The following is a 26,796-nucleotide window of genomic DNA, read 5'->3' as shown; positions in this document are numbered from 1 at the left end:
CTTTGCGCTGGACATGGAGCCTATGGTTCAAAGAGTCAGGGACAGCCCGCAGGTCTCAGGGATCCGATTTGGCGCTGATAGTCATACCATCAGTTTATAAGTGGATGATATTATCTTATCTTTGACAGACCCGATAACCTCGCTACCATCCCTGCTCGCTGTGTTGCAACTATTCAGTGAGGTGTCAGGGTTTACAGTTAACCTTAAAAAATCCCAGATCCTGAACCTCTCTGTAACCTCGCCGCACGAGGTCGAGCTGCGTGCACGGTTCCTGTTCGTGTCGGCAAAGGGCACCATACCGTATTTAGGTATACAGTTAGCTTCCACGTTGGCGAAGATACTGGTGGTTAATTAGGGGGCCCTTCTTGATAAAACCAAAAAGACGCACTCCTCGTGGAGCTGTCTGCGATTGGCATGGACTAGCCGGATTGCCGCAGTCAAAATGACTGTGCTCCTGAGCATACTTTTTTATCGTCCAGACCATTCCACTGACCCCTCCACCCCCTGTCTCGCACACTCTGCAAGTAGCCACCAACCGGATCATCTGGAGTGGCAGGAAGCCGTGCATCCACCATCAACAATTCTTTTGCACAAAAGCTGAGGGAGAACTGGGGCCCCCTCTAATCACACAGTACTTCCAGGCAGCACAACTTCGCTATATTGTAGAGTGGAATCGCCCCTTCTCTGAAAAACACTGGTCTTTTATGGACCAGATGGTTGCTGGTGCTAATGTATGACGAGAGGTAGGGTTCCCTCGCAAGCACAGGACGTGGGGGTTGTATTCATCCTTGGTGACCGCCACAACATTGAAGGTATGGGACTCTAGCCCTTAATAGGGCTGACGACGTTCCCCTCCCCAATGATGCCAATTATTGACAACCCAACTTCCCCCCTGGGTACAGGGTACAACTCAGATATTTTTAGCTGATGGCGTGAAAGGGGTAAACAAGTAGGCTCGCTCTTTGAGTTATTCCCTTTGAACGACTTAAGTAGGACTGCTGTTTTCTCTCGACAGATGCGTTCCCTTATGTACAGCGGAGACACTGGGTGGCTTTCCCAAGTTATAAACCTGGGTCCTCCCGCCCCCTCACCAACTTTGAGAAATGGCTGATACGTAGAAATGGGGATAAGCACCTCTGAACTCTATGGTCTGCAAATGATGCTGGGAGGAAGAACTGGGGCGCTATCTCTCCATAAAAGAATGGAATGACATTTTCTACAAGGTATATCATATTGTGTATAACATGGACAGTAGGTAGTCTGCCCACAAAGTAGCCTCCTACTGGTATCTCACTCCTGCACGCATACATAGATGGAATAAGGGGAAGTCGAAAAAATGCTGGCGAGGCTGCGGACAGACTGGTTCTTTCCTTCACCTCTTGTGTTTACTGCCCCAAATTGGCCAGGATCTGGGAACAGGTCTTGAACAATATTGACAAAGCGTTTGGTACTAATATACCACAATTTTCTGCCTATGTTATCCTAGGGTTACCTAACCGTCTGACCTTTCCACTGCAATCAACACGGGGCAGGCAAATGGCTTTATCATTTAGCGCTGCATGCCTGGTAATCCTCTCACACTGGGGGACAGAAAATATCCCGGAACACTTCTCTTGGTTGCCCAAATTAAGAGTTACCCTGGAGATGGAACGTATATCACTCAGGGTGCAAGACGTGGCAACTATCTATCCAGACCTGTGGGCCCCTGTTAACCTGATCCTTTCAATAGAGTTCAAGGAGGTGACCTGCCCGAAATACCTGCAGATACTGCCCTTGCTCCCCCATGAAGATATGCAGGATACATAGACCCCACTCTCGGCGTGCAGACCCTGACCCTTTTGAGCATTTCCCAGTTATGCATGAGTAGGTAGCCGAACAGGATGCGGAGGAGTGGGGGTGTGTGATGTTTTTTTGGGTCCTTCTTCATATTTGTTTTTTCTCTCTTACTTTTTTTTTCAACGTTAAATTGGTCCGTTCACCGCTGCCAGCCTCCAGGTTGTAGGCTTTGATCTGTGTACTAGCTTTACCAACTCAAAAAAGCTGCCGGCAGATGGTTGTAGGCAGAGACTTGCGTCACTAAATTGAGGGCATCAATAAATAGAATTGTTCCTAATTAATTAATTTGTCTATCATCTTTAATTCTACTGCCGTTATGCCCATTATGTTTTGAGATGTTTAATATGTATGGCTTTTTAAAAAAAAAAATTTTTATTCGCATTTCTTTATTTCCATACAACATGAACAGTGTATTGGCACCATATTTTGACAACGTCAAAGCAATGCAATTCAAAATACAATCCATCGGATTAACAGCTTAGCTAGCGAGCAAAACACATGTAAAAGTTACTGGAAGATTGTCATTACAATAACTTTGGCAGTGCTAATTAGACATTATGGTACAGACATTATGGTATGTCACTTAATACCAATACTTGACATGGTGCATTATTTATACTGTGGACATAGGGTACATCACAATTAGGACAAAGTAACCAAAGGAGGGGGGAGGGAAGTCGCATGTAACCCGTTTCTGTGTGTGCTAGAAAGGGACAGCCCTGTAAAGCCTAATGGTAACAGCTCCGTAGTGTAGGATCATATGTTATGTGAATGAGGCCTGCTCTGCTCTGCTCTTCCAGGTGCTAAGCGCTGTGTTACTGGTCTTGTTCCCCTTCATTGGGGCTCCTCTGTGATAGTGTCCATGCCCTGCAAGTTCGATACCATAGCGTCCCAGTGATTCGCCACAGGAAACTTAGGGATCTCAAGCAGGTCCTCTCGGAGTAGTGCCACCCCCTCCACCCTAGCCCAGTTGAGTAGGGAACGGCCAGGCTATTGTGTGAGGCGCCATCGGGGATTGCCACCTTTTGGTGATTAGGCGTTTTGCCGCATTTAGCCCCGGGTCGAGAAATCGAGTGGCGGCCCTGTATTTCTTATTCCTACTGAATAGGTGCAGTATGTGTACCTCCCAGTGAAAGGGGATATCACAAGTTGTACAGGCAGCCAGCTTAGTCGTCACATTGGCCCAGTATTCACTTAAGGCAGGACAGTGCCACAGCATGTAAAGCATGTCTGCGTCTAATAGGCGGCATCTAGGGCAGGCTGCATCTGATCTGAGGATGTACTTACTGATTTGGGCTGGGGTGAGGTATGCCCGGTGTAATATAAAAAATAGAATTTGTTTAATACACTGATTGCGCGGATATGCATCGGACCACGCCCGGCGGCCATCCACTTCCGGTCTGTGAATGCCCTCCCGAAGACCTCTTCCTCATGTTGCTTCAGGGATCATTCCCAGTCAGTTGGGACGCCTATATCCTGGTATACGAGGTCAAAGTATCCGATGACCGCAGACTCTAGCGAGCTCTGGAACGCCGGGTCTTCCAGCGCTGCCATCTGTAACTGCCAAGCTTGAGTCGAGGGCGCTCTCGCCTCCCATGCCAGGTGCATTATTTGTGGGTTATGGTCAGAGTGTGTCCGACCTAGATATTTTGTGGTCTGAATCAGTGGGGCTAGGGTTGACTAAGTTAATATGCGGTTTAGCCGCCTGTGCAAATTGTGGACCGGCGAGTGAAAGAAGTAAACCCTAGTGTGAGGGTGGCGCTTGCTCCAGATGTCTGTCAGTGACCAATGCCCCATCCAAGTACGTTTGAAGAGGCTGTGGTACGATTCAGAAGGGGGAAGGAACAATTAAAAGAGACGTCCAAAAACAGAATTAAAATCACCTCCCAGCAGCCAATGGACATCTTTCCATCGGGGCAACAATGTCGACTGGCTACAGAGGAAGGCGCTTTGGTCGGTGTTGGGGGAGTAGATGGAGCTCAGCAAAATAGGTTGGCCATTTAACCTACCCTTGAGCAGCACGTACTGTCCGGCGGGATCCAACACCGCTTCCTACTAATCTCATGGGACCCCAGCTTTTACCCAGATGAGTGCCCTTCTGGCCATGTAAGAGTAGGTAGTGCTGTGGATCGTACCTCGCCAGCGATGGAGTAATCGGACAGATTCTGGGTGCGTTTCCTGTAATAGAGCGATACTAACCGCTCTACGTTGTAAGTATGCATATAGAGTACCGTCTGGCCGGAGTGTGTATGCCTCCAACATTTCATGTAACTATATTTAGTTTAGACATGGAGATGGTGCAGGTCTGTCAGATTCCACTCGTGTAGTGGTGACCAACTAAATGGGCATATTTAGCGGCAACAGGTTTCTAATCGCGGTGACGTTTCCAGGGGGAAAAATAGAATTAACATCGATTGGTCATGTAACATCATAAGAGCGGACCCCCAACAGGGAGATGGACCCAAACATTTAAGCCTATTCATGGCAATTAGTTCAACATCGTTGTTTGACTTTGGGGGGTGAACGCGGAAAAAAGGAGAGGGAGGTAGCTTGAGTGTTCCATCCCCCTTTACACCCATCTGTGTCAGGGGGTAAAATGCTGGGTACGTGAATGTGTACGTTGATTCTCAGGAAGAGAGCTTGGAACAATGGGTACAGGTAGAAAGGCTAGAGCCCTTAGTCTCCTTTATTTTTGTGAGTTCTAGGCACCGTGGGGTGATGTGTGACTTGTTCTTAAATTATGCCATCCAAAGTTTGAGGAGTGACGTCCGGTAGTCGGGGCGAACCAGTGTTTGTTTACTATTCTGGCGTGGAGTCAGCACCTCCCCAGTATCTCGACGGGGACCCGGTGGAACCTGTCGGCGACCTCACAGGCTGAAGGGCTGGACCCACCTGCAGTGCTTCTTGGCGCTCCGATCTGATCCGGGTCTGGGGCTGCAACGTGTCTTTGCCTCTCTTCCTGCGTCGGCCGCGGTGGAGTCTCCTGTGTAACTGGGAGTCTTCTGGGGCCGTTGTCAGCCCGTTCTCTGCTAGCCAGTCCCAGGTCTCCGTAGGGGAATCGAAGCATCGGGTGTTGCCATTATTGATGACTTGAAGACGTGCTGCACAAAAGCAGAGAGTATTGTTTCTTTACAGTGCCAAAGGTGGCAAGCTTCCTTTGTACTTGTGCAGTGTAGCCGGGAAGAAGGAGTGTTAGAAATGAGGGGGCTCTGGTTGACGCAGGTGAGAACCCACAACAAGCAGGGACCCCTTACTTCTCGTCAGGGCGAAGGATGACTCCCCAGAATAACCCCTGCTCACCCTCTAGGTGCGTGGCGCGAGCAGTCTAGGCTAAGTCTCAGGCGTACACGGTTAAGCAAATGCAATTACACATACAGTAAACCCCTTGCATGCACCACAAACGGACACCAATCAGGAAGTATATAAAAATAAGCTTTTATGTAGTTTCAGCAGATTCAAATACAAGGCCCAGTAACGTTGAACTGATGGGGCCACAATTCTTGGAAGTACGGTAAAGTTCTCTTTGTGTTACGGAAAGTTCTTTAGGCGGGCACAAGCTAACTGTAGGCCTCAGCGCACTTCGGGCTGAGGCAGCGCCCAGGGAGCACACAGCAGATGACAGGGAAATAAGAACGTTGCGGACCCTGGATCCGATGCGAGCTCGCGGTCGAGTTCGTAAGTACAGTACCTTGTTTCTTGACGCAAAGGCGGGTGCGGGATTTCAGCGGCTCTTCGACAGAAGAGCGAGGCGGCGTCCGGGGCTCCCACACTTCACGAGGGGGGTCTGATCTTCAGGCTCACGACAAGAGCGGGGTGTTGCAGGTGGCGGGTGAACAAAGCGGGGCAGCCGGGCACGCAGATGCGTCCGGGCCGTCCGAGGCTTGGAGATGCTCACAAACGCCGATTCCGGCGGGAGGGTGAAGGTGCACAGCGAGCCTCCAACGAGCGAGGTGACGGGGCAGCCCAGCACAGCGTAGGGGGAGCGGCTCCGATCGAGCGAGGCTCTTCCCAAGGCGGGGGCGGCTAAGCAGACCTGGTCACGGCTCAAGGAGGGACTGGGGCACGAGGGTCACAGCTCCGGCGAGGGAAAGGACACCACAGTCCAGCAGCAGGCGAGTGAAGATCAGGTAGAGCCCAATGGTCCTGGGGCTCAGTTCAGGGGGCAAGCTCAGTTCCAAGCCCTTGGAGATCGTTTTGGAAAAGCACAAGTCTTGAAAGTAAAAGTAAGGTAAAAGTCTTCAGCAACAGTTTCTCTTCTCTCCTTTGGCAGCAAGGTCACCACTGCAGGCCAATCCCCCAGGATAGGGACAGTCTTCCTCCTACAGCTTTCCCGGTGCCTCCTCCTCAGGCAGAGATTCTTCTTGGTCAAAAGCGGATCTAGTTTCTCAGGAGCAGGGCTCCTCCATTTATACAGCAAATCTTTTGTTCTCCCAGGCCAGGGGGGCCCTTGCCTAGTTCAGTCCGGTTTCTGAGCACTTTGTTTACGTGATGCAGGCTTCTCCTTTCAGAGTGCAGGGCAGAGTCATCAGACGCTCCACAGGGGGCGGAGCCGGCATTGAGGTAGCAGAGCACTGTCCTATTCAGAGCCTAGGAGCACTCCTCCCACCCATCTACCTGTCGATCGTCCTATTCATACCAGGCTACCTAGCCCTGCCCATCTGGGTTCCCCCAGCCCTGTCACTCACACCAGCCAGACATCAGATACACATCATGCAGAGGCGGCTGAAAGGTTTAGGCAAGCAAAGGCCAACTTTCTAAAAGCGGCATTTGCAAACCCGGAATATTAAAATAAACCTTGCGAAAAGATGTACCTTATTATTCCGAGTTCAGGCATACTAAACTCGATCTTCTACCATGTTCCCTGGGTCGGTTAGGATCATAGGGTGTAATAATCCAGGCCGCCCATACTGGCCTATGAGAACAGGGTAGCCTTGCAGTAGTGAACAACAAGATGGCGGTAATTCACTACTAGGACATGCCACGCATCCGGGCTTGTCCTACCTTAGGCTTACAACGCACCCTGCCCGTGGGCCTACCAGAGGGGTGACTAACATGCAGCTAAGGGAAGGTTTTAGGGACTGGCAAGTGTGGGCACTTGCTGGTCAGCATGTCAGTACCAGACTGCACGCAGGTTCTGCGATGGCAGACTTCAGACATATTTTACCGGCCGCTTCTGTGGGTGGCACAACCAGTGCTGCAAGCCCACCAGCGGTGTTCGCCTTTACATGCCCTGGCGCCCCCGGCGCACTTTACTGGGGTCTGACAGTAAATCAAACAATCCAATCATGGAATCCAACCAACATATACAATTTACATAGGGAGCACTCGCACCGCGACACTGGTTGGCAGTGGCACAGCGCGCTGAGCGGCCAACACCATAAAAACACATGAGGCACAGCGACAAAAAGAGGAAGGGAGACTCACGCCAAGGTGCCAGGTCTAACAAGGAGACTGTAACATTTTGCTCCCTGGGGCTGGGATGTTTGCCTATTTCCTGCAATATAACATCTCTATCCTGAAAGTTCAATAAGAGAAACAAGAAGGGATGAGGGCGGGCTTCCGGGGAGGCCTGCGGGCAAGAACTCTATGGGCCTGTTCTACTACAAACTGTGGTGAGAGCTATCCCGGGGGGAGCAATTCTCTCATCCAGGATTCCGTGTAGCCCTCTAGATCTTGACCTTCTGTCCCTTTCGGCAGGCCAATCACCCTCACATTGTTGCGGCGTGACCTCCCTTCGGCATCATCCACTTCTCCTCTAAGGTGCACACACGATCCATCAGGTCCTGCAGGGTGGTCGTGACATTACGGGATCTGGGCTGGAGATCCGCCAACGCCGCCTCAGTATCGTGGACCCGGTCAGACAGTTTGTGTTGGTCCGCTCGTAAGTGCGTGAAGTCGGAGGTGATGGTATCCATCCTACCCTCCAAGGAGGTGCGCGTCTGTTCCAGCGTGGTACCTATTTTCTCCACCGCTAATAGCACTGAGTCCAATTTAGCTGAGAGGTCAGGCTAATTCGCCACTGTGGGTGGTCCAGTGATCTTGGGAGCTCCCTGGGTCAGACCCCAGGAAGGGGCATACTGATGGGTGTTGGAGCAGAGGCGGCCCATGGCTAACTGCTGTGCGCTTGGCATAGGGGGCAGGATACGAGCGGTGTCTGTCTATGGGACGCTGCTGCACTACAACTACCCTCCAGTCGCTTAAGATCTGTGCACTGCCACAGTGCCCAACCGTACAGTGGGGGACCGCGTCCCCTCAACGATCCTCTGGGGCAGGACCAGGCTGCACCTCGCCCATCATCGGAGTGCAGAGTAGAGTGTCCACGGAGGGCAGACCGTTTCAGGTCACCACCTCACTACCACAGTGAGGAATGTCTAGTAGGACCCATCCCGCTCTGTCCCCAGCACTACCACGGTCACTCAGGGCCAGAACAGAGAAGATCTAGTGGGGAGAGACTAGGCTCAACAAGCCCACAGACCCCTCCCCACCCCATCCTAAATGGCTGCGCCCGCCACAGTCAAGGACTCTTGTGTGTCAAAGCAGGATTGTGGGCAGCTTAGGCTAGAACTGGCTTCTGCAATGCCCTCAGAGGTCTGATGGCTGCCCTCCGTTGCCTAGGCACTCCACCACCTCTCCGCTGTGTCACCATGCACCGGAGGGGGGGGGGGGTCTAGGCCCAATCGATCCCCGGATCCCCATGCTTTCCACCTCAGCCCAGCAGCACTGCTGCAGGCTCACCTGTCGCGTCTCGGACCCAAGAGACGCAGGCTTTGCAAGATGGTGTCCTCTGTTCCAGGCGGGGGCCTCCAACTGTCTTCTTCGCCACTGAGGGCCCTCTCAGTCATACAGGGCTGCCGCAGCGTCCGGTGGCCCCTGGGGATGCTATACGTGTGCTTGTGGGCACCACGGACCGACACCGGACACAGCCACTCCTTCCTCAGCCTCCACTGAGCAGCACCACTGTCCCCACGTTTGTAGGAGAAGAAGGGGGGGCCCCCCTCCGACTCAAAGGGGGATCCCCCGTTTCAATCGGGCTGGTGCAGGCCGCCGCTCACCCCCTCACGTCGCAGCTGCGGGTGGATCTCCAGGGCAATCCCGGCAAACTCTGTAGCCCATCGCAAGGCGCCTCACCTGCTCCGCTCCGCCTCTGGTCTCCTCAGGCGCGTGGCATGCCGCCACCCAGAACTCTGCTATCGGTGGCCCCACTATGCAGAGGGACGCCTCTCTAAATCCGGCGATGGTTCTCCTGTGCCCCTCAACCTAGCCAGGCGATTCCCAGCCGAAAGTCGCCGCAGAGCTCTGTTGTTGCTCACACCGCACCAGACAGGGAGGCCCTCCTCCGGTTCAGCAAGGGCTCCCGACGTCTCCACAGGCCCAGTTGTGGCCGTCTCTCGGCTCCTTCTGCTACAACGGCGGACAGGCTAGTGGCGCAGCCTCGGCACACTCTACTGTCTCCCACCAGGTTTCGCGCCCCCTCTCGAATGCAGAGAGTCTCCGCCGCTTGGGCCTGCGCGTACTCGGGGTACATGGCAGGCTGCAGTCCAGGGCTCCGTCACCGCGGTGCCTACAATGGCGAGGGGCCCCTCTTCAAAGTCAGCGAGGACTCCCTCACGCTCTCCTGATTAGTAGGGTAAGTTCCTAGCTGTTACTCGCCGTAATTCTCAGGACAACCAGGGGATGGGACTCGGAGCGTCTCTAGAGCACGCCCGCCATCTTAGGTGCTTGGCCACGCCCCCCGCTATATGCCTTTTTTAATTACTGATATATATAAGAACTTTTATCAGAATATAATAAATTCATATTTTTTCAGACAATATGATTTTTGCCCGATTCATGCAGCTGTTTTGAGAATTGCATGAATGTGTGATTTGAGTGGATTTAGGCTTTTTTGTGGATTTTGTAAGGACCTACGGAGCATTCTTTGATGATTTGGTTCCAAATAGCATTCAAAGCAGAGATCAATGACTATGCAGTGCTCTTGCCAGGGGCAAAAGGCAAGTTGCACGAGTTCAGTGCATCTGACTTTTCCAGCAAGTCTAAAAGTTGTACTGACATCAATTTCTCTTCTTACTCAATGTCAGAACTGTGATGAGCTAATAGTTATTTGTCTTATTCGGGTACAAAATAACTTTTTCAGTAAGGGTTCACTACCACAAATTGTCATAGTTGCTACCCTTAAGTGAGTATCTGCAACTAAGCTCAGAATAACAATAGTGACCACAATGCATTGGGAAGATGATCCACACCATGCATGACAAGAAGCCCACATTTTTTTTATTCGTTTCCAAAAAGAAAATGAATACAGGAGCTTAATCAGAGAAGAAGCCCACATCTGACGATCTGAGGTACCTATTTCTTTTGTGTGTGGCCATTTGGGAAACAAATTCACTAGTGTTCACTAGGAGCTTCCTTGTAGCCAGGCTATGCACCAAAGGGAGCTAAATCCTTCCAGAGCAAAGCTGTTAAGACAGTAAAGAAGGCGCCAGGCATTTAAAGGCTAGGCAGTAGACAAGTGGACACTCGGCACCTGTTGTGCTTTGCTCCAGAACATGGTTAGAGCTTATTTAGGCGAGTAACAATATTATTGATTATAGATGCATTGCAAAAAGGAAAACAAAAATGTACATTAGATAATGACAATTTGGATTCATAACATTAGGTCTTTTTGACACTTTGAAATATTTATGGAAACTGTAATGCTCTTTTTTATTATGAACTATTTTTTATTGCAAGATTAGAAGTATACAATAAAACCATTACTACTCCTACAATCAAACCAAAACTTGGTTGTTGAATATGGGAGCAAATCTGCTACTTATATCACATATATTAATGACTTGACATCAATCAGTCCATATTCCAGACGAGAAGGATTTCCTTGATAGTCTACTGGCTGTGGCATGGTACCTACAGTCTTCTTAAATGATCGTCCATGCTAAGTACCCCTCAAACCTCAATGTAATGATTCAATTCAGTTTATACATCATAACAACACATTATACTCCCCGCTCAGGATATACCGGTGTATCTGTTTGTATCGCTAATAGTCTTAATAATAAATGTTATCCTTATAGATTCATAAGCCTCAATAACTCCTCGTCGTGAGGCTGAGAATTCTCAGTAAAAAAATATTTTTTTTAAATCGCAGCATGGAATTCTGGTCAAGATGAGGCTTGTAACATAGAACATACTTGGAGCTCCTGAATGCCTTTGCAGTAAAAAATGTAGTGCCCTTAACAGGACAGTAAACGCAGAGAGTACATCATCCTGATCTTGGAGCCCATTTGAAAGCAGCTCCGTGAGCTGAGCAGATGGACCTGGCAGCAAGGGAAGGAGGCAGGACATCAGCAGAAGAAGGTGCAGCTGTGTTCGGACTGCGGTGGTGCTTGTGGGTGAGAAGGAGCAGAGATCGTCCATTGAGGAGAGATCCTCAATGATGGGGCTGAAGCAGGAGCTGATCACTACTGGAAGAACATCTGAAAGGGTAATGCAAGACGCTGGCCAGTATGAAGTAGGGGCACAATGGAATCTAGCAGGGCCCACTGAGACACAAAGCAAAGGTTTAGAATGTTTTTCAAGACCTCAGAAAAACTGGGGACGTGAACAGTGATGATCAACAGAATGCACAGGGAAGTAACAGCTGAGGAGAAATAGGCAGGTTGAAGATTAAGTAGTGCTGAGTAGACATGAATTTTGAGATGTGGTGAGGTGCAGTCAAGCGGTTCAAGTCAGAGGCGGTTGTCAGAATCCAGGTGACATGAAACTGGGGGCAGGGCAATATGGTACACCACTGACAACAACGTAAAGACAGAGAATGACTGAGGGTGAGCTCCTTATTGTACTGAAGCAGCAAAAGCTGGAGGAAAAGCAGCTCTGAAAGTAAGCATCACTTGGGGAGTTGCCCCTGTAATGTGCATGGCTCATGTGGAGGCTCTCATTCATCTGCCTACCTAAATGCATGAGAGAATAGCAGTAAATGGTGGAACAGTGAGGCACCTTGAAAATATAATGCTCTGCCACTGCTGCAATTAGTGAGCCAGTGTACAGGCACAAAAGACCTGAGAACATATAAGCAACGTGTCAGCACAAAATTGTAATCAGAAGAGAAAAAATACAGTTGCTGACGGACTCAACCAGTAGCAACAACCAATGTATCTCACCCAGAATCTTGAATAAAAGTGCTCGCTGGGAAATGTGAAGACCTAGAAAATAGTTCATGAAGGAACAATATAAGCAACCATAAAATACTGGAAGACACTAACTGGATGTTTATGTAAATGCCTAAGATCACATAAAAATACTGCACAGAGTGGGCAGTTAGGACCCTAAATATGCTAACAGACCTACAGATATTCTCATGACAACTTAACCATTGAAGTCGCAAACAATCAAGGCAGTTAAGAAAGGAGGAACTGTATTGTAGTTGATGCCTAAGTCAACCAAATGCAAATTTGGCGGCTTATTTATGAGCACCGTTGTGTCGCAACACGGTGCAAGAGCGGTGCAACTCAGAAGTGAGATTTATGAAGCCACAGAAGGTTATCTTGCGTAGCCCCAAGTGGTTCCATAAAGCTCGAGTAAAGCAATGCATTGCAAATCACTGCGTTACCTCACTGCACTAGGGAATGCGTTACATGGGAGTTGCGTGGGTGTTACCACACATTTCCCATGAGTTTTGATGCATTCACAGATTTACCAGAACTGGAAGACCCCAAAAAGATACAACTTCCCAGGAGAGGCGTACTGCGGAGAAATATCTTGATTTCGCCACATTGGTTACTCTTTCTATGTGTGCTGCATTCTGCAGCACACATAGATAGAGGAATTTGCCTCTCTGCATTGTTTTTGTACAGGAAGGTGCCCCTTACTTAGGGTGACCAGATTCCCAAAACAAAAAACCGGGACAGGTCATAAACATAGAAGTAGGACTATAGTTTACACTTATGGCTGGCTGGAACTTGGTGCAGGCAGTGACCTCGGACTCCAGTGAGCAGGGTCATGCTGGCGGTTCGGACACGCTGTTGCTCTGATGGCTGACATAATGACATTCTTGCTGCATTGTAGAAAGAGATGGGAAATCTCGAGAGAAAATGTCCCTCTTTAAAGGATTTCCCTTTCCACAACAACCTCATCTGGAGTGATGTCACGCCGTAACATCTAGAGTAGTGAGAAGTTAGCATGCGCACTTCTTTTTAACACCAGTGCGTACTCAGCCACTACTCAAAAAGCGGGAGATTTCTGTGCTCATCCCAGCCACTATCCAAAAACCGGGACATCTATTCAGTTTGGAAGAAAGTGTCGGGACACTTCACAAAAAACCAGGACCGTCTGGGGAAAACCGGAACGTCTAGTCATCCTACTCTTACTGCACAAAAAACAATCCTAAATGCAACACAGGTCCCTTTGCACTATAGTGCAAGGGTGCCTGCATTGGGGCTAGGCAGCCAAAACAGCGGGAAAAGTTGTAATGTGCCGTATTCTTTTGAACATTGCACATTCCTGCCCTTTCTCTGTCATGCAGTGTAGTGCAGCAAGATGACTTGCTGCGCTGCACTGCGTGACTAATAATGACCCCTGATACAGATGGATCTTATTGACATATATGCAGTCTCCATGAAGGAAACCATGTGTCAACTAAAGGAGCAGCACTGCTGGGACTCCCAGAAAAGGATGAGACTAATGGCATCCTCTAATACGAGACACACGGACTGCAGAGCAACAACAGGTATGGGCACCAGTGGAAAGACAAAACCTCAAAAAAGAAGGAGAGAAACCAGATGCATACAGGTGTATTGGAGAAAGGTCTTATCGTGAGGTGATGTTAGTGTACAGTGTGAAAGGGGGCAAAGTTAAAAGGGAAGGTACGATGCACCACTAAGGAAGGATTCAATTGTACCTACATATCTGAGAGCTTCAAAAAGACTCCTGAGAAATAGATTACATAGGAATTAAGAGCAGAGGGATTTAAATGGGAAGTAGAACAATCACGTTAATAGTTTAAAAGTAATCAAGTTAATTTATGTACCCAAAACAGCTGTGTTAACAGGTGGATGCAGCTAAAAAGGCATTATATGAGCCAAACAGGACAGGCCAGTGTTTGAGATATATTGAATGGCCAGTTGAATTTTGAAACACATGAGGGTTTAGGGTTGTGTATACACTCTGCTATGTGGGAGGTTGCCTCTATGGTATTTTGTTGGGAGTTTGTACAGAAAGAGATGCTAGATTCGAGCTGCTTCTGCTCAATGTAAAGGGCCTCAACTTGACGCATAAATGCCAAACAACTGAACCTATCTTAAACCACAGAGCCCCAATGCAGTTTTCCTAGTGGAGGCACAATCTGAGAGGATCAATTAGTTACGAGGAATAAGGTTTCCCCAGCGCAGTTCTGGGCATGCAACACGATTAGAAGTGCTGGAGATGCCATTTTATACAATTACGAATCTTACACCACAGAAGTTAAAGAGAGATGGGTCTAAGGGGTGATACTACAGTCCATTTGCAGTAGGTGTGCTAGGAAAAAGATCACACTTCCTGAAAATAACTGAGTATATGACCTGGCTTATGATCGCACAGGCTGCGTATGCTCACATACAAAGTGGCCACCATGAAGCTAAAGGTGTTCTTTGAGATGCTGAGGCTGACTGAAAAAACTTTAGCTCTTTTCCCACATACACACTTGTAGTAGGGACAGAGAGTAGGAATTGTGCCAAACTGCAGTTTCAAATCATACACACAGTATTCCAAGAATGCTGTGAACAGACTATTAAGATACTGATCTAGGAGATATGTTGGTATCCAATATGGATGACCAATTACTGAAATTTGATTCTAAATAGGTTGATAAAACACCATGACCTGTTCCCTATGACTATTGCCATATGAACGTTATTTTTTCTGTCTTAACCTTTATTAATGGATTTCTTGTCACTTTCGGTCACATTCTTGTCACAGATTCATAGATGGCCTAAACCGCGATTGTACATTTCATTCAGTGCTCGTACCACCTCGATTACCTGTTGCATTTTGACTTTCATTCTGTGGTGGTGCCTATCTTTATCCTTGAAACATGAGTTCATAATGCTTAGTAGTTACTGCTTCCACAGCCTTGTAATTACATATGCATAATGGACACTTGTTATGCAAATGCTTACCAAACATATAAGAAAAAAAAATCAGATACAATTAGAATGGTAAGCAGGAGCAATTACCACGGCGCCTCACTGTAGATGAATCAGGGGTAACTCAGAGATCTGGCTCATAGCTAAGTAGAGTGAAGGTTTTTTTAGATTAATGAGACAGGGGACACAACAAACTCTGCCAACTGTAACCGTATTGAGTAAACTCACATACATGGCTGGGAGAATAATGTGGGAAAGACTAATGATGGAAGACTAGCTTAGCATGAAAATCACAGAGCTGGTGTAGGCCAATAAGGTGTTTCACTCCCTACAAGGGGAGAGGCAGATAAGGAAGACCAGGTGACATCTTAACCTTTTGTGCGCATTAGAAGTAGACCCAGACTTCAAGTTTAAAGAATAATTTTATGAAACGGGGCTCAAACTGAGATTCAGAGTGAAGCGAAGTGAGGCCCATATTGTCCAATTGTAAGAACCAATGGGTAATCTTGTAAGACATTTAGACTGTCTGGGGAAAGTATTTTTCCTCTTTAGTACCAGGTTAATGCCTGTATACAGTAATCGCTAACTGAAAGGTAACCAGTTAACCTTTGCAAAGGGTCACTCACTGAGTGGTACTAAGTGTGGCACTTTTTTGTTTTTTAGTAACTTTCGATTGATAGAAGCTAGTAATAATTGGCACTTTGCGCTATCTGCATCTATTTCAGCAGATTTTGCATTATGTGTTAAGTGTGGTAAATCCGTAGTTATGTAGAAAACACGCATCCACAGAATTACACAGTTCCAGTGTCCAGGTCATCATACAAAGATTCAAGAATAAAATATCTAAGTTTGCTGCATTTGCAATTTCTGGTTGCAACCAATATACAATAGAAGAAACCACTTTATAAATATTATCACTAGAACTACGACTCATCCTGCATCTATCTGTATGTAAAAAAACCTTCTCTCTCCAAAAGATCATGCAAATGTTCCCACCCATGACCCAGCAATCATTTCTCATGGTGCACCCCAAATACCCAACGAGGCAGTTCTAGTTGCACATAATCCTGTAGGACCACTTACGCTTGGTTGATCTTGCTGGTGGGTTCTGTGAAAGCATTGGTTGGCTAACAGACTGTGGATAAGAAGCCTGAGGTGCAGAGACTGGCTGGGAGGACCAATCTGAAAAGAGAAAGCATTTAATTATTAAAAAATGTTTTAGCAGAGAGAAGCAGTAACAGATTAAAAAGGCACTAAAAATAAAGTACAGTGTTCATGAGTAATCCATTATCACCAACCTGATACTATGAGACAGCATGTACATACAACCAAAAGTAGTTTAGTTTACCAGCTTTCCTAAGATAACCTGTGTAAAGAGTATGTGCAAGAAGAATTCAGTCTATATGGAACGAGAGACCATGCAAATCACAAAAGGAAGACTAAGCAACTCACCTGTGAGCTTTTCAGTTCATCAACCACCTGATGCAAAAAGTGAAAAAATAATTCTCCCTCATAAGATTTTTTTATATTACCATAGCGATAATGTGGTCTTAAAACACATTTTAACTAGATACAATTTTAACTTAGAAAAAAGAATCCTTTAAGGATACCTTAAAAAGAGGAGTCAAAAACATTTTTTGTCTTTTCTTTTTTTTTTTAAATAATAAATTAAGCCAATTCAAATCTGGTCACTATAGTACATTTGTAGGACATATTACATCACACATCTCTTCATTAGTATATTTATGCCATAAGATACAAAAATGACATGTTGATAAAAATAAACTTTCCAGTTACCCAAAATATATTGATTACAATCTGAAGATAATAAAAAACAGTCCCTATTAGATGTAACTATGGCTAATCAATAACCATAGTAGGGGCTCTCTGCGCCCTTCTTGTCATAAACCAGGCTCCCACGATGTAACTAGCCAAAGGCTTGTAAATGGTTTTTGGCTCTGATCTGGTGTAAAGTGCTTCTGTGCAAGTTGTAATCAAGATATAGGGACAAAGCCCATTTCCAATTGCAAGGGAAGGAGCAGTGTGCCAGAGCACAGATGTAATAGCTATCTCAAAAAGAGCTTTCCTTCTTTTGAAGCTGTTTGCGGTTACTATACCCCCATAATTCTGAAACATAGATTGATTCTGTCACTGACCTTTGCTTATATGCTTGAAGAACAACACGCAATGAGCGGCAGCTGATCTTATTCTTGAGTCTCAAAATTGCGTAGGCAGACCGCACAATTGGAAATGTCAATTTGAAACGGTCTCAAAACGAAAAAAAGAACTAAGAAACAAATGATGCGCTTGTGCATTTGCTTACACTTATGAAATATTTTCCTGTGCCATTCTAAGGATTTGAGAACTGCACGGTACCAAAATACATAGCAGGGAGACTCTATGAGGATTTATTCCTGAATACAATCAGTCTATTTTAGGCTGACTTGTCAATAGAATTGCTTGCTATGCTGAGAATTTCATGGTTTTACTTGATGTGTTCAGATATCTGCCCCCAAAATCACCAATGGGAAAACCTCTTTGCAGCAATCTTTTTTTTTTAATCCACCTTACCCTTTGACAAGTGTCCTTCCCATAATGAACTGTGGAAGGACGAGCACAGTCTGCCTGCCACATTCTCACACCATTGAGGAGTGTGGCATATGTCATTAAATGCCTAATGATAATTATATAATGTTTTTGCAGATCTGGCCACCTCACACCAAGGGCATTATCCAGTTGTTTGTGCCTCCCTGCCCACTTCAGGCCCAGTCTACTCCTCTTTGGAGGACCATTTCAGGTCTCCTCTTGATCTACCTCTACCTCCTAGGCTGAAGCCATATTCATCATTCTGTCCTCTGAGGGTGTACTCTACTAGCTCACTGTGTAAGGGAGTCTAGGCTCCCAGGAAGGTCAGAGAAGCCCCTTGGCTGCTGTCCTTCAGAGTGTCACCTTGTATCTATTCCACTACATTTCACAGTTTTTTCATCATTGGTGAAGATCACTGGTGGCAGAGAAGAGGAAATACGATGGAAAAGCAGTGTATGTATCTTGTGGATTTCAGAAAATAAACTTGGTGGGGCCAAAAACATGTTGAAAGGAGTACCTTTTCATATATACCTCCTCTACAGCTGATTATAAGAGATATTTTGAGCGAATACCTGGCGATTAACATTGGTGACCCGACAGCAGTGCAAGGAAAGTGGTGGAGCCCACCTAGCTATGAAGATTGTTCAGCCCTCTTTGAAACTGAGTTCTGCTCTGATATACATAGAAAATTCCATCAAAATGAGTCACTTGCACGAGAAAGGAAAAAGCATCCAGAGTTCTAGGTACTCAGACTGCTGATGTTACTTGTTTGTCAATGCAAGAAATACAAAACTGTGACACTGCGAGTTAAGGTTCCTAAAAAGTGATTCCAATGTAAATGCCCTTTCGATAGGCTTGTAACATTTTGCGTTTGTGTAGAGCTTGTAGATACAGATTAAAGGGTTCTTGGTGCTAAAGACGAGGGAACAGTTGCAGCAAAGGGAGGGAAGTTTAGGAGGACATGGATCATCTGGGGCGCCAATTTTGCAGCACGATGCGTTGGCAGAAATTCAAAAATGCAGATCAGGCGCCCCAGATGATCCATGTCCTCCTAAACTTTGGAAAATGTTGCCTCATACTCTTATTGGTGCGCGGTCTCCTATCTGGAACACTTCCCTTGAATCCGGCATTTTTCCAGACAGATGGAAACATGCAACCCTTCTCCCTTTGAGGAAAAAAACAAATCGGGACCCCGGAGATCTCAATAATTTCAGGCCAATTTCATTGCTGCCCGCGCCGAGAAAAATGTCAGAGAAGTTGGTCCAGTCACAACTGACTAACTTTGAGAGCCAGGGCTCTCTGCATGACACATAATCTGGATTCCGGGCGGGTTTCAGCAAGGAGACTGCTCTCCTCGAGGCGGCTGACTCAGTGAGAGGGTCGCTCGATTCAGGGGCATCATCGATGCTCCTGGATCTTTGTGCAGCATTTGACACAGTCGACCATGCCATGTTGGTTCAGAGATTACAGGACATAGGCTTCGGGGGGAAGGTGTTGGCCTGGCTGAAATCATATCTGAGCGATCGTACTCAGAGTCGCCCTACAACCATTTGAATCAAAGCCTAAACACCTTTGGTATGATGTTCCTCAGGGCTCAGCGCTGAGCCCTCTGCTCTTTCATCTGTACCTGGCTCCGCTTTTCTCTCTGATTGCCAACTGGGGGTTGAAGGCGATTTCTTACGCTGGCGATACCCAGTTGGTTTTCCCTTTTCAAGAGCAGACGGTAGATGCCTTCAAGAACTTTAAGTGTTGTCTGAGAAATTTAGCATTATGGATGAATAAAAACAAACTAAAACTCAATGCGGGAAAAACAGAGGTGCTGTTTTTTGGAAAGGGCCCAGCGCCAACACCAGATCTGTGGTGGCCGTCAGAAATGGGCCCACCCCCGCCACTAATATTAAAAACGTAAGCGTGAAGTGGGAGGCTGATCTTTCCTTTTCGGCTCAAATTCAGCAGGTTTCTGCTACATGCTTTAGCAAACAGAAATCTCCGGAAATTTTTACATTTTCTGCCAGAAGATTGCCGCAAATCCGTAGTCCATGCCACAGTGACATCAAGGCTGGATTACGCAAATGGACTATATCTTGGCCTTCCTAAATATTTGATTAGACGCCTTCAGATGGTACAGGATGCGAGACTGATCAGACGCGTCAGTGAGGACGGCCAAAATGTGGAACGCCCTGCCTGGGAAACTCCGCCAAGCTGATACATAGACCGGCTTTAGGAAAGAGCTTGGGACCAGTGCTTGGACCGCTAGAGCGCCGGGACACCTCTGGTTGAGGTAGCTGTTTGCCTGGAACAAACAAGGTGAAGACATCAACACAACGCCAGGAGACGACCCCAAAAACTTAAAGCCTTGCCCTTCTGCTAAAAACCTCACCCTTGAAGATGTTATGGAGGCCATAGCAGAAGTATGGACATCTTTGGAGACCCGTATCGATTCAGTAAACATTGAGGTGACTCTACTGCGAGCGGACCTAAAGAAAATGGACTCCAGGGTCAAGGACGTGGAAACCACTACGAATGCTCTTGTATCCGACACCTCTCCTCTACAACAGCAGGTAGCTCAGCAAAAAAGAATGGAGGGGTTCCTGGATGACTATGAAGGGAGGGCGAGGCAGAATAACATCCATAACTTAGGGGTTCCTGAACGAGCGGAGGGACCGGCCACGGACCTCTTTGTGAAAGAACTGGTGATCAACAAACTCCAGCCCAAATGTCTCTCCATCTATTTTTCTATCGAACTGATCCATAGAGTTCCCGGGGGGCGTCCAAAGCCCGGGGCCCCTCCCAGGCCCATAATTGCATGAGTCTTTCATTTCCGTGACAGAGATGTTATTTAACAAAGTGCAGGGGCAGGACCTCCGTTGAAAATTGACAACGCGAATGTTACCTTTTTCCCGGATTTTAAGGTTAAGGTTCTGGCACAAAGACGCAGCTTCACAGCAGTTAAAAAAAGCAATGCTCGACAAAGACATTAAATACTCCATGCTGTTCCCGGCTAAACTACAGGTTGAATACGAGGGTAAAACATGTTTTTTACTGCCCCCGGAGTAAGCCTGTGAGTGGCTGGACGGATGGCATTGAGTGGGGAGACCATCGGAAGGTCGCAACAACAGGGGCCCCAACAATAGTCAACGCGCCCCTCCTTCCTCAAGAGAGAATCATTCTGGAGAAGACTCAGACAGGAAACTCTGACTCAAGCCGCCGAGCCTCATCTGCTTTAAACAACACCTATAGGCCACAGATATACTCTCCTATTCCAGGACTTGCGGCCCACATGATTGTCGGCACTGTATCCGAGGCAGCACTGGCTGCACTGAGCTTACGCCTCAATAGTTCAATGTCAACACGCAACCATGCAAATGGATTGGACTAGAATGGACTGCTCCTAAGTGTACCATGACTATATTACGTTGACCAGGCGAGGGGTGGAGGTGGTTGGCCAAGCACCTCACACATGGAGGGGTGGGTGACAGGCACTCTGCCTTGTTGGGGAGTGGAAAGTTGAAATTCCACTGGCAGGGGGGCAAGGAGGAGGGTTCGGGGTGGGGGGGTAGTTGGGGTTTTCATTTTGTAGTTCTTTTCGCACAGAGCATCCTAGTGAATCTAGCTCTGCCAGATCAATATGCTAGACTGCTGACACCACCTACATACTTGGTGGGGCATGACTGGGGGGGGCTCCACCGCTACTTTTATCTTGTACCGCTCTCAAGAATTGGGGTTAATAGGCATGCCACTAAAGACCGCTTTGCATTCCCCCTCTGCTCTCAACTACTACCCGCCATGACAGACACAGGGCAAGTAAAGTTGTCAATACTGATATGGAATGTGAATGGTCTTGGCAGTAAAATAAACGGGGAGTGGTCCTGCATTACCTTAAGAGACAATCGCCAGACCTGATACTAGTGCAAGAAACACACCTGGTGTTTAATAGTTGTAAGGCTCTCAACAGGTGGGGATACAAGCTTCTGGTCCATGCAGGGTTTACATCCGGATCCAGGGGTACGGGTATCCTTATACGTAAAAATCGGGCACTCACTCTTACCCGCATGTGGGCCGACCCACAGGGCAGATTCGCTGTATTGGAGGCGCTCTGGGAGGGTAGGCCACTAAATGTAATATCGGACTATCTTCCACCTGCGCTGGGAAAGACCGCATTGCAAGACCTGGGTAAGATACTGATAGATCTCCCCCCGGTACTCTTATATTAGGAGGAGACTTCAACATGACAATGGACGAGAGGCTTGACAGGCACCCCCAGAAACCGTCTCCCCGCCGAAGCACGTATATAGCAGACTTCACCCAAGCAATGGGCCTTACTGACATTTGGCGCATGCTGCATCCCACTATAGTTCACTACACACACTACTCCAATGCACACAAAAGTATGTCCCGCATTGACTATTTTCTTACCTCCCTTGCAGATATAGGTCACTTCCAACACCCCCGTGGGCTCCCAAGAGGTATTTCCGATCACTCCCCTCTCAGGGTTGAACTCACTTTTTACCGGCGATATACCCGAGGCCCTATAATTATTAATCCATGGCTCCTTACGATCCCAGATATTAAAGACGACCTTGCTGAGCACACTGACCATTATTTTACTGAAAATATCGGTTCTGTCGATTCGGCAAACACTATATGGGAGGCCCACAAGTCAGTGATTGAGGGGCACGCCCTAGCATTGAAGATCGGATACATTCAAAATCAAAATGCACAACTGACTCAACTTGAAAGCGACTTGCTCCAACTAGAAACGGAACATAATGCCTTTCCCACTGAGGCCACGGCCCATAGTCTCCGGAACAAACAGCTAGAATACAAAGCCCTAGCACGTGAAAAAACCCAGGCGAGACTCCTCAATACTCGCTATAGGGTGTACCAGCTTGTAGATAGGGCCGGTAAAATGTTGGCGTGGTTGGAATGGGGAGAACAGGCGGCTTGATGGGTCCCTGAAATGTTACTTGAGGATGGGAGGTGAGTGACAGAACCTCGGGAGGTGGTGGAAGCATTTGCAAACCACCTGGAGGCAGTATATACCTCCAAGACCACCACTTCCTCATAGGACTCAAGTCAACTCCTGGAGGAAATGGACCTACCTACACTTTCGGACAGTGACCGTGAAGCACTAGACGCAGATATAACAGCAGAAGAGATCTGTAAAGCTATCTTTGCCATCCATTCGGGGAAGGCAATGGGGCCTAACGGAATTCCAATTGAATTCCTTAAAGGAATAGCCCTAAAAGTGGCTCCACACCCAAAACACATGTATGAAGAGAGTCTGGAGCAGGGTATCCTTCCATTAGATCAAAGGTTAGCTTCTATAGTTGTCATACACAAACCCGGAAAACCAGCGACCAACTGCGGCTCATATAGGCCTATATCTTTAATAAGCTCAGAAGCCAAGGTATTGGCGAAACTCCTCGAGTCCCGTCTGATCGCAATCCTCCCCTCACTGGTCCATGAAGACCAATCGGGGTTTGTACCGGGCCATAATACCACTTTAAACATTCGTCGAGTCCACAATTTCCTAGGCAGGCAGCCATACTTGCAAGAAAACGCGGTCATACTGTCATTGGATGCCGCCATGGCGTTTGATTCGATAGAATGGCCTTACCTCTTCGAGGTTTTGGCAAGGTTCGGCTTTGGTCCACAATTCCGACAGTGGGTGGCACTGCTCTACACTGCGCTGCTTGGTCAAGTCAGAGTATATAATCACACGTCACGGACATTTGCCTTACAAAGAGGGACCAGACAGGGTTGTCCCCTGTGCCCCTTACTGTTTGCGTTGACTCTTGAACCGCTATCACACTGGATACGACGTGACGTTTCGATACGCGGACTGCGCTAGAGTGAAGACAAGGAAGACAAAATATTGTTATACGCTGACGATATCCTAGTATATTTGGCGTCCCACGGGCCTCTATTAACCGCCTGCTAAACGCCATTACTAACTTTGGCAAATATGCGGGTTACACCATCAATTGGTCCAAATCTGTACTGTACGTCTTACACGGCCCCCCACCTAGGCTGCCTCGCGGTTATACGATTGAGCTGGCCACAGAGGGTTTTAGGTACTTAGGTATCTTTATCACCCCTAATCCCAAGGTATTTTATGATCAAGATCTTCTGGGCCCCCTCAAATGGCTACAAGAAGACATCAAACACTGGAGGTCGCTACCCTTGTCCTTCTTGGGAAGGGCAGCCTTATTTAAAATGCTCGCACTCCCTAGATTCTTGTATGTACTTCAAAACTGTCGGTTTGCAATTGCTGATAATTATTTTACCACCATCGAAGGGCAAATCCATACTTTATTATGGGACGGGGGCGCCTCGCATCGCCCTCCATAAGCTAACAAAGGGATGGTATGATGGAGGATTGCCCTGCCAGATCTGGGCCTATATTATTGGGCCTCACAACTAGTGGCAATCAACCACTGGATTTACAGCTCCCCGTCGAATCCGTCTTTCCAACTAGAAAACTATCAAACGGGGCAGGAAGGACATTTAGGCACTCTCTACAGCAAGGTTCGAAGGGGATGCTACTTGGGGCCCATGTCACAAACCGTAGCCATTTGGCATAAGGCCACTAAATGCCTGGGCTGGGCAGATAAACTCACAAAAGCTACATCTCTGTGGTCCTCTCAAAAGCTGGGATTGCTCTGCCAGCACAAAGGGTTCGACAAATGGGACACCATTGGCATAACAAACATAGGAGACCTAATCTGCAGGGGCAAACTTCTCACATTCAAAGAACTGCAAATTAAATATGCTCTTGCACCAGAGGAGGTTTTTCGGTATTTGCAGATCAGACACGCCCTTCTCACAAAAATTCCAGACCTAACTTCCCTACCAGACTCCTCCCCTTTAGAGGACCGCTTGCTCTCGGAACCTCTCTTGACTAAAGTTATCTCCTGCATGTAGGAGAGTAGGGTCTGCTTTCTATGTTCACCCCCACTTTTTGCTTTTGCTTTACTGGTTTTCGACTTAGATGTGGCTGTGGGCCTGCTAATCAGACCCACAGCCCTGCTGTTCTCTCTCTAAATTAATACTATGTACTTTAGGTGCATAACCCATTTGGATAGGATCACCTTATTGGCCCCTGTACAGTGTACCCTAGGTACCCAGGGCATAGGTGTACCCTAGGCCTACCAGGGGCTGCAGCATGTATTATGCCACCCCTGGCCTGGCCTTCCATTTTGACACAACTGGCTGATCACTCAGCTGGGGCAAGGTCGTGTAATCACCCCTTGCTTAGGTGTAGTAGTCCCATACCTAACCTACATATAGACACATGTGTACCTATCAGTCACTCCTATGGCAGGCCTTAACAATCCTGGAGGCAGAGTGCTTGGTAACATGTGAGATGGTGCTCTAGCATGAGCTGAGCCTGTCTGCAGCTTTCGGAACCATGCCCTTATAGCTGTTCTACGATATAGCCTACCATATACTCTTAAAGTGCCTTATAATCTTAGACGGTTATGGTAACTATGGTTTGGCTTTATCGAAACATGTCGTGTAAGGTGTCTAACACTGTGGAATAATACCCCCATACCATTTCTGGACATGAGGATATTATTCCCCCCTTCTAGAGGGAAAGACATGTTAAAATCATACTTCACTGTTAGCCTCTGACCAAAGCCTCAGCATCACAAAATGGATGCTGCTGCCACGAGACAAGTCTGACCTCCTGCAGCTGGGAGTGATCCCAGCCAGGGAGGCCTGGACAATAGGTTTCCTGCTTGGGGAGGTGCTAGCACCTCCCCAGACAGCCTTTAGTGTATTGGGGCAGGGTGGGCTGAAAGGAATGAGACATGCCTGTGGCACACAAGGTGTTCCTTGCATAGTCCAGTTCAAACCGGCGCTGGGGCACTCCAGCCCCAGCTCTGGCGCGAAACTGGACAAAGGGAAGTGGGTGTAACCACCCCCTCCCAGGTCCCACCCATAAGGCGTGACCTAGCAGGTATCCCAGCCCCCCCAGATTAGTATAAGAGTAGGAGTTGGGCCTCAAGACTTTAGATTATCCTGAACCTGCAACTTGAACAGAAACTCTGGACCTTCGACATTCGACGAAAGAAGAAGACTGAAGAATCTCCCTCGTGGCCAAGGAGTGGCTACCCTGTGCAAACAGGAACCATCAAGAGACTACCCTTTGCTTTGACCAAGTTCTACGAGGAACCGACTGCAGAGCCCGACCAGAGCCTTGACTTCCAGACTTCTCCGACCCTGATCCACATCCACAGCAGAGCTGAGATCCGTGGAGGCGACGAGCGACGTGGGACCGGCTACCTGGGAAAAGTGGCTAGTATCTTCAAGCGCAGCTTCTGAGGCACCCTCGAAGTTGTGCACTGGGGATTGAGAAGCCCCACCCCCAAGCACCATCTGCACCGAAGATCAGCCCCCCACACTCCACGAGTTCTGCGTGGGGCCCTTCAGCATTTTCCTGCTTGCCGCGTCTGTCCGGTTGCTTGCCCGCTGGCTAGTGGCCTTTGTGACGACGCACCCTGAAATCTTCATCGCTGGTTTGGCTCCTCCAGACTGGCTCCTGCTCCTTTGAAAAAGAGAAGCACCCCAGACCTTCCTGGTCTGCACCAGAAGCAAGTCCTCCGTTCTGCGTGGGTTCCGCTTGTCAAGGCTTGGTGAGTCCTAGTCCAACTTCGACGCCGCCGACAGCAAGAGCCTTCGTGGGACAGCTCGCCTCCTGGTCCTGGTCGTCCTCGACGCTTCCTGGTCCTCCTGGCTGCAGCGACAAGCTTCACCTTCACCTGCAATCTTCACAACATCACCTGGTTCCTTCCTGGTTCCACGTGGTCACTGGCTAGTGACCTTGACTCTGTCCCTTCTGCTTGCAGGTCTCCTCTCTTCTTGATCCCAGCCTTGGGATCCACCGGACACTCTTCACTGACTGCCTGTCAGCATCTTTCTTCAGGCATCCATAGGAGTCGACGACGAAACCCGACGCAACTTCACCCCTATGCACCCGCAGCCTGTGGGCTAGGTAACTTGGGTACTCCGGTGCTCATCAGGATAGTGACTATCCTAGTGTCTAGTTTTCCAGTCTCGACTTCCTAGCTACTCCGGAAGTGTCCTAAATCTATTGATTTCTAAACTGTACTATTGCTATTGACTTTTACGCATTACGCGTGAGTGTTTCCACTCTGCACCTGAATCCCGTGGGCCTCCCACTTCCTAACCTTTGGTAGTATAGTGTAGCCCCAGCGATTCCCTAGGCCTAGGCCTATCCTATTTCCGT

The 26,796-nt window shown here is 48.0% G+C and overlaps 1 protein-coding gene across 3 annotated transcripts in view; it reads right to left on the bottom strand.

The window, feature by feature from the left end:
* Positions 1 to 26,796, bottom strand: part of ICA1L (islet cell autoantigen 1 like) — a 388,686-nt gene that overhangs the window by 80,988 nt on the left and 280,902 nt on the right. For all 3 annotated transcript variants that reach the window (XM_085648962.1, XM_085648961.1, XM_085648963.1), the window contains one exon: positions 16,038 to 16,136. In XM_085648962.1, the coding sequence (XP_085505088.1) occupies positions 16,038 to 16,136 (99 nt within the window). The remainder of the gene's footprint in view (positions 1 to 16,037; positions 16,137 to 26,796) is intronic.

This window comes from Triturus cristatus, chromosome 3_2 (genome assembly GCF_964204655.1).
Source record: "Triturus cristatus chromosome 3_2, aTriCri1.1, whole genome shotgun sequence".
Classification (NCBI taxonomy): domain Eukaryota; kingdom Metazoa; phylum Chordata; class Amphibia; order Caudata; family Salamandridae; genus Triturus; species Triturus cristatus.
The sequence above is the reverse complement of the archived record's forward strand: the minus strand, read 5'-3'. Positions and strand labels throughout refer to the sequence as shown.